Source organism: Thamnophis elegans, chromosome 3, assembly GCF_009769535.1.
Source record: "Thamnophis elegans isolate rThaEle1 chromosome 3, rThaEle1.pri, whole genome shotgun sequence".
Lineage (NCBI taxonomy): Eukaryota > Metazoa > Chordata > Lepidosauria > Squamata > Colubridae > Thamnophis > Thamnophis elegans.
Window position 1 is genome coordinate 22,971,153 of NC_045543.1, and position 8,689 is coordinate 22,979,841.

An 8,689-nucleotide genomic window follows, 5' to 3' on the forward strand; every position below is an offset into this window, starting at 1 on the left:
GGGGGGGAAGGAGGGAGGGAGATTAAAGCAACTCTGGATCAAATCCTTATGGACTATGTAAAAGATACCCAGGCACTTAATGCATAGAGAAAAGGGTATGCAAAGAATCATCCAAAATTCAACATGAAATACCTGTCTTTTTCTGTGACATTTTGTGGAAGGCTTAACAGTTCTGCAGGGCCTTTTAGTTTTTCTTCTTTCATTCTCTGTTTTCCAAACTCTGAAGGGTAAATCTAAAGAGTAACAAAAAAAAAAAAAGATATTTCTTTCCCTCTCTGATTGGGATAATACAGCCCCCGTCAAAGGAAAGAAAAAAGTGCTATTTTCAAAACTTTTCCTAATCTCCAAAATGAGGACAAGGCATTTATTTCCCTGACTGTTCCTGATACCTCAATAGGTATTTATTGCAAATGCTTACCTTTACAGAAAAAATAACACCACCTTTGGGTGTAAATGAGTTAAGCAAAGCCAGTAGGTCCTTCGCTTTCAGGCGATCCCAATCCATGTTACAAACTGCCAGTCTGTGCGTGACCTGCATAAAAAAAAAAGTAATTTGTAATAGAATAATATGATGCACAGAAACATTACGGTCAGGCCTATCATTCAAAATTCAAAATGTAAATGTAGTTTTGTATCTAGCAGGGGGAAACAGTGTTTAATTGGAAAGCTACAAAATGTCTTGCATGGAACAAGAGTAGAAGATGGAAATCTTAAAATCAGAGCTTAACTCCGCTCTCTCAACCAAGCACATAATTGAAGAACTATAAATCTCATCTGTCAGCTGAAGTCACTCCTTAAAACAGGGGTGTCAAACTCAAGGCCTGTGCGCTGTATCTAGCTACAGGGTGCTTAAATCTGGCCCACCGGCCCAGCCTGGAAATAGCAAAGGATCGGCCTGCGGTGCCTCTGGCAGGCAAACGGAATAAAATAACTGTAAAGATTTGAGATACATTGCATGATATTCATGCTATATATCCAAGCGTCTTGGGGCAATAGTGGAAGATTCATTTTCTCTCCACCCAATTTACAGACTGAGAAAATGTTTCCTCTATGCAAAGATTGCTTCCTTAATATACCCAGAGGAAATTATTTGATAGATAACCCAAATTAGTTGGGTGAGCAGATGTAATGGTACCTAGAAGTGGCAGGTTGTACCAGCTGTAAATATCATGCAGGCTGAGAGACTGGACTGTAATAGGCTTCATGTACAAATCATCTCACATATGAAGTTCTATTTGGACTTTTACTGTGTACACTAATCATGTGGAATCTTCCAGGTGCAAGAGAAATGGTGCATAGTATCTTCCTAAGCTCTAGAAAGCAAGCAAGCAAGGGCAAAGCATTTCTGAAAAATCTTGCCAAGAAAACTGCAGGGATTTGTCCAGGCAGTCTCTGAGAACTGGATATGATTGAACGGAAGAAAAAAAAAGTATTTTGGATATTGCAAATAGCGATGAAATAGCATATTAAAATAGTTGTCCCTTAAAATCCATTAAATAGGGCAAGAAACCAGTAGTCCTTCAAATGTTATTGGTGTAATCCAGCATCTCTATTCATTGACTACTCATAGTTGATTCAACCCAACATCCTAAAGAAGCACAGATTGCTTATTGAATTATTAACCTTACCTGATCTGCTTGTGGGGCATCTTTCCCCAGTTCTCCCCATTCATGAATAACTTCCGGATCTTTGGGAAACATCTCCAAGAAATCATCTTCCTCTTCATCCTCAGAGCTGGTTTCAAGATTACCTTTCCCCCTAGCCAAATCTGGCCCACTGTCACTCTCATCATCCTCTGTTTGACTTTCATTCATTGATTCTTCTTCATCATCTTCTGAATTGCTTTCCTCTCTTATTGCTCCATCATCTCCCAAATCACTTTCTTCTTGTAGATCACTACTATCTTCTAATTTATCTTCCTCTTCACTTTCCTCACTGCTTTTTGATTCTTGCAAATTAGAACTCTCTTCAATTGTACAACATTTATTTTTCAGATATGCTTCCTTAACATGGCTGGCAGAGAAATCATTTGCTAAATTAAAGAAAGCCAACAAGACATTTCATATACTTGCATGGTAATTATTCTGCAAAAGAATTTATGACAATAATCTTTCTTATTTCCCATGCTACAGTTTAGTGCCTTAAGCCAAAATATTCCACCAGAAATCAAGTATGACAATAAAATAAACACCAGAATTACAATAAAGCAGGATGAGAGCCAATATCTTAATAACACCATTAAGATCACTATATTCAATGCTTCATTCCAAATGTGAGGGTACTATCGCAGATATATTTACCCAGCAATTTTTTGGGAAGGAGGGGGGACAGTGGCTACTCTCTTCACTGGAACCAGGCATGTTACAAATCTGAGAAGCCACCAGTATTAAATCATGTGGGTGGTACAAACCAGAGCACTGTTTTCTTAAACTATGCTTAATGGAATACTATGGTTCCATAATAACATGAAGGCTGTCAGCTAGCTTAAAGATTTAAAAGAAGCATATTGTGTGTCTTGGGTGGTTTCAAATTCATTAGCTATAAATCACAGGGAGATTCTGGCAACTCCCCCATCCAAGGAGCAATAAACCAGATGCAAATGACAATTATAGTATGTTCAACCAACCTTATTCACTTTTCAATGGCCTGAATTATTTTACTTACTGTATTTTTCCATTGCTTTTTCTTTTACAGTCTTCTTTGAAGATTTTTTACATAAGGTCTCTTTAGAAATTTCATCACAATTGTTTTGCTTTGGGGGTGCTATTGCAAGGTCTTGGTGAGATTTAGTTGCTTTTTTCCCTTTTATATCCTTTTCTGGTTTAAATGATTTGTCTTTTTGATCATCACTTTTTAAAATATCTGACTGTGAGACAGATGAAACCTCATCTGCTTGCTTGCTTGCTTGTCTACCAACTGAAGACTTTGTGGAGTTTCTTCCCCCTTTAGATTTGACTTTTTTTTTATTTGTTTTCTTTTCAGTCTGCTTACTCTCAGTCTCTGAAATATCAGAATCTGAATCAGAAAGGTCATAAAAACGTTTCATGTCCTCCATAGAGGTACGATTAATTGGTCGACCTCGCTTATCCACAGTATATTTCAACTTGAATTTTTTGTCATGAAACATAGCCCGAAATCTTGAATCAATTTTGATTTTTCGGTCCTTTTCTGGCATTTCCCAAAACCGAGGGTCTTTTGTGATGCGAGAAAATCGCTTATCACTCGTGAGTTCCTTCTTAGATGCCATTCTTGCTTTTTTTAAAAATGTAACAAACCTGAATAACTGAAAATAAAGAAAAAAAGTATTATATCATAAAATGAGAAACACTATCTTCTAAAATTAAAATATTTCAAATTATAATTCAATATAAACTTACTCCACATATTGTCCCATTGATCAGACATTATATTGTATCCAAAAGATTTAGCCCATTTAATCATATAGTCTTTCATGTTCATTCATGTTCCATATTAATTTTCAATAAAAGTTTATACATCTTAAGCAATAACATGTTCACCATTAGTATACAGATCCTATTCATTTTTTATAAGATGAAGTATCATTGATATCTGATAAATTATCAAAGATGTATGGGAGTGTCAAATATATGTTAAAATTCAATCAATATGAAGGCAATATTTATCATCTTTGGTAAACATATAACAAAGCCAAGAAATATTGGGCTCAGTTATGTACTTTAGTTTAGAGAATTCTTAAAACAAATGTACAATTAAAACCAGAGATTAAGTGAATAAATAAATTAAAAGAAAGTATGGAATTTTGTTTCTATATATGACAATAGCAGTGACACTTCTATTGTGGAATAATTCCTACAATGGAAGAATGGATTAAATTGATGAAATTGGGTGAGATGGAGAAATTAAATATTTTGGTTTAAGAAAATGCTTTGTCTTGCTTTGTTTTTAGATGTTTTGCTTGAAACTGAAATACTAGAACTTTAATTTTAGAATTTGAATATTAGAATAGTTTATGATTATAAAAATATTGTGCATTATTAATTTCAGAGTAAGAGTTTAATGTATTTTATATTTTTATCTCCATTGAAGAAAGATGGAAGTTACCCCTTTTCTATTTCTTTTTCTTTTCTTCACTCCTAATGTTGCTAATTAGTTTTAATCTTTTTTGTCTATTTTTTTCTGTTTTCTTACATTTTATTTTTTTGTTGAAACTTAATAAAGTTGTAAAAAATTAAAAGGCCTCATTCCATAAAAACTAAAGACATATTTTTGATAAAGAGATTTTCAGAGAGGCATATATTGTAAATAGGAAAACACATTCAATCCTCTTCCTTCCACTCTAATGTTCAACATTCTATAAAATTGTAGTAATTTAATTTAGAAATCATCACAAGGTATATGAACATAGCTGATCCACTTCCCCCAGGAAATAGGACAGATGGAATACAAACCAAATTTTCAAAAAAGTCTCCTAAAAAGTAAAAGTAGAAAACTGAAGTATCCATAATGGCTGCTATATTAATATGAAATGCTTATTTCAGTGTGATTTACTAATTTTCATGTTTTAAGCCATACAGCAAATTAAGATGCAAGAATTGTGAGTGGTTTCGGCTTACTCTTCTGCTGCTTTATTCATGCCATCTCAAAGATGGAATATTATTGCCTGGGAAAAATATTTTGAAATTAATAATGCATGCAACTATTGTATTGACTGCTGACCCAGCACTATCCTTTTACAATTTGGATAGAATGTCAGAATGCTACCATCCCAAGCCTGGAGAACCTTGGTACTGCCAACCAGCGGAATACAGTAATCTTCAGATATTTTTTCTGAGATATGTGGTAACTGTATCCATTGAATTTATGTTCTATACAATTCAAATTATAGTGGGATATTGCTTTACAAATTTGTAATAGATATATATTCAATTAATAAATGTAATAGATATATATTCAATTAATAAATGCAACCAAACAAATTTTTACATAAATATCTTCACACATCTGAGGTTTGAGGTTTGAGGTTTTATTTGCATTTGTAGGCCGCCCTTTTCCCTGAGGGGACTCAGGGCGGCTCACAGAAAACCAGGGAAAGGGGAAATACAACATTGAGACAACAACACATAATAAAATAATGAGCAACATGCATACAACATTCGGGCGGGGTAGAAATCCTTATCCCCAGGCCTGACGGGCGAGCCAGTTCTTCAAGGCAGTGCGGAAGGCCTGGACGGTGGAGAGGGTACGAATCTCCACGGGGAGCTCGTTCCAAAGGGTCGGGGCTACTGCTGAGAAGGCCCTCCTCCTTGTGGTTGCCAGCCGACACTGGCTGGCCGATGGAATGCGGAGGAGGCCTAATCTATGGGATCTTATAGGTCGTAGGGAGGTAATTGGCAGAAGGCGGTCTCTCAAGTATCCAGATCCACTGCCATGTAGGGCTTTATGGGTGATCAATAGCACCTTGAAGCGCATCCGGAGATCGACAGGTAGCCAGCGCAACTCGCGGAGGATAGGTGTAATGCGGGTGAATCGGGGTGCACCCGCAATCACTCGCGCGGCTGCGTTCTGTACTAGCTGAAGTCGCCGGGTGCTCCTCAAGGGCAGCCCCATGTAGAGCACGTTGCAGTATTCCAGCCTAGAGGTCACAAGGGCCCGAGTGACTGTTGTGAGGGCCTCCCGGTTCAGGTAGGGTCGCAACTGGCGCACCAGGCGTACCTGGGCGAATGCCCCCCTGGTCACAGCCGCTATATGATGGTCGAATGACAGCTGTGGATCCAGGAGGACTCCCAAGTTGCGGACCCTCTCTGAGGGGTGTAAAATTTGACCCCCCAGCCTGAGTGTTGGATTATTGGCCAAATCTTTGGGAGGAAAACACAACAGCCACTCGGTCTTTTCCGGGTTGAGCACAAGCTTGTTAATCCTCATCCAGTCCATGACGGCTTCAAGCCCCCGGTCCATCACGTCAACCGCTTCATTGATTTGGCACGGGGCGGACAGATACAATTGAGTATCGTCCGCATATTGATGGTATCTGATCCCGTGCCTACGGATGATCTCTCCCAGCGGTTTCATGTAGATGTTAAATAGTAGGGGGGATAAGACCGAACCCTGCGGCACCCCATATTTTAGGGGCCTTGGGGACGATCTCTGCCCTCCCACTAACACCGACTGCGACCTGTCCGAGAGGTAGGAGGAGAACCACCGTAACACGGTGCCCCCCACTCCCACCTCCCGCAGTCGTCGCAGAAGGATACCATGGTCGATGGTATCGAAAGCCGCTGAGAGGTCAAGGAGGACCAGGATGGAGGGATGTCCTTCATCTCTGGCTCTCCAAAGATCATCCATCAATGCGACCAAAGCGGTTTCCGTGCTGTAACCGGGTCTGAAGCCTGACTGGAAGGGGTCTAGATAGTCTGCTTCCTCCAAGGACCGTTGGAGCTGGAAGGCCACCACCTTCTCAACAACCTTCCCCAGAAAGGGGAGGTTGGAGACCGGGCGATAGTTGTTAAGGACAGCTGGATCCAAGGATGGTTTCTTCAGGAGGGGTCTCACCACCGCCGCTTTCAGTGCGGCGGGGAAGTTCCCCTCCCGAAGGGAGGCGGTTACAACCGCCTGGATCCAGCCTCGTGTCACCTCACTGCAGTTAGAAACCAGCCATGAGGGACACGGATCCAGGACACAGGTGGAGGAACTCACAGCTCTCATGGCCTTGTCCACATCCCCGGGGGTAACTTCCTGAAACTCAACCCAGAGCTGTTCTACTTGGTCCCCCTGTGCCTCGGCTGGAACTGCAGGTGTGGAGTCCAAGTCCGTCCGAAACCGAGCAATTTTGTCCGCTAAGAATTGGGCATATTCTTCAGCTCTGCCCTGCAAGGGTTCCCCCGTCTCCCTTTTGTTCAATAGGGAGCGGGTTATCCTAAACAGGGCGGCTGGACGGGACTCAGCGGATGCGACCAGGGAGGCTATATGTGATCTTTTAGCTGCCCTAAGTGCCCTAGTATATTCCCTGGTGCAGGTGGTTATCATTGCTCGGTTCGATGCGGACTTATCGGACCTCCAACGGTGCTCTAGGCGCACAGATATCTGATATCTGTGATGCTTTAAATTAGGAATGCAATAAATTCAGCATTTAGGTCCTATAAGGAACTATATGTCACCCTTGGAGCCATCCAACATTTTAGGTCAATTAAGGATATTAGGCAGTATGTCTATGGAGGTACTCATAATCCAGATCATGGTTGTCCCAAAAGTGCTTTCCCCACCGCCGAAAGAGGCAGCTGGACTTTCTTGTTTTTCTTTGAAGATGTTTTGCTTCTCATTCAAGAAGCTTCTTCAGCTCAAGAGCTAAATCAACCAAAAGCTGAAGAAGCTTCCTGAATGATAAGCAAAACTTCTTCAAAGAAAAACACGAAAATCCAGTTGCCTCTTGAAAAAAAAAAGCACTTTTGGAATTAAGTAGTATGCTACATCTACCTCTGTTGAGACAGATAAATTGAAATAACATTGAAAAAGATTCAAGTGGCTTTGGTTCCATTTATTTGCATATTAAACCTAACAGACTTGAATAAATGTGCTATGCATTTATCAATGTATATGCTACACTTAAAGGTAAAGGTTCCCCTCGCACATATGTACTAGTTGTTCCTGACATGCTTTTGAACTGATAGGTTGGCAGAAGCTGGGACAAGTAATGAGAGCTGACTCCATTACATGGCACTAGGGATTCGAACAGCTGAACTACCGACCTTTCTGATCGACAAGCTCAGGGTCTTAGCCACTGAACCACTGCGTCCCTATGCTACACTATGCTATCCTTTAATTAGAAGATCAAAGGAGTATACTTAAGATCCTTTCTCATATTACCTTCCACAGATATATTGTGGGATGGCCAGAACTTAAACACTGGCCAAAACCAAGTAGTAAATCTTAGGACTGAGATTTGAATACAGGACCTTCATGGTTCCTAACCAATGTACCATGCGTGGAAATAACCGGTACTAGTATATTTTAATGGAGAATCTAACAACACAGCAGTTATTCCTCGTTAGTTAACATCAAACAACTATATTTTAATTTATCGCGTTGCGGGAATCAAAGTTGAACCCACTTTTCACTTAACAATTATTTAGCACAAACAACGTGCAACGCAAAGGGAAATGAAAGTCAAGGACCGATTATCTATACCTGAGCCTCGAAAGAACAGAGAAGGAAAGAAAAAAACCCTCGCGTGAATCTCACAGCCCTGTAATGATCCCCAGTAAAAAAAAAATCACACTTACTTAATTACGTGTCAATCGCGATAATCTACCAATATTTCCACTCGCTTATATGGACCCCGCGTTGATCACACGGGTCGAAAAGACTTCCGTGCGCAGAAATTTTACGTCATTTCCTACGGCGACTGGAAAGAGACAAAATTAACGTAACTTCGTAAAGGTACCAGAAAGGGGAGGGGGGAGAGAGAGAGAGAGAGAAAAGAGGAAGACTGAACTTCTTGATTATTTCGAAGAACTACGTTAAAGGAAATTTCACTCCCTACTATTTTGGGTCATTTTAAAAATAGGAATCTTAATAAAATTCCTCAATCCCGCTATCATTTTTGTTTTTATAACACAGATCCATGAATTTATCATTGAGGAGAGATCAGCACTGTCATCTATGCACGAAATGCTGGAGCATAGAAAGACTTAGAAATGCAATTGTAATTTGA

At 39.9% G+C, this 8,689-nt stretch overlaps 1 protein-coding gene across 1 annotated transcript in view; it reads right to left on the reverse strand.

Annotated features, from left to right (window-relative positions):
* ESF1 (ESF1 nucleolar pre-rRNA processing protein homolog) overlaps positions 1-8,348 on the reverse strand; it is a 34,272-nt gene extending 25,924 nt beyond the window's left edge. Inside the window, exons 1-5 of the mRNA XM_032213441.1 lie at positions 8,259-8,348; positions 2,665-3,283; positions 1,629-2,032; positions 419-532; positions 133-233 (exon numbers count right to left, since the gene is read on the reverse strand). Coding sequence (XP_032069332.1) covers positions 133-233; positions 419-532; positions 1,629-2,032; positions 2,665-3,247 — 1,202 coding nt within the window. The 5' untranslated portion in view covers positions 3,248-3,283; positions 8,259-8,348. The remainder of the gene's footprint in view (positions 1-132; positions 234-418; positions 533-1,628; positions 2,033-2,664; positions 3,284-8,258) is intronic.
* Between the last annotated feature and the right edge of the window lie 341 nt (positions 8,349-8,689).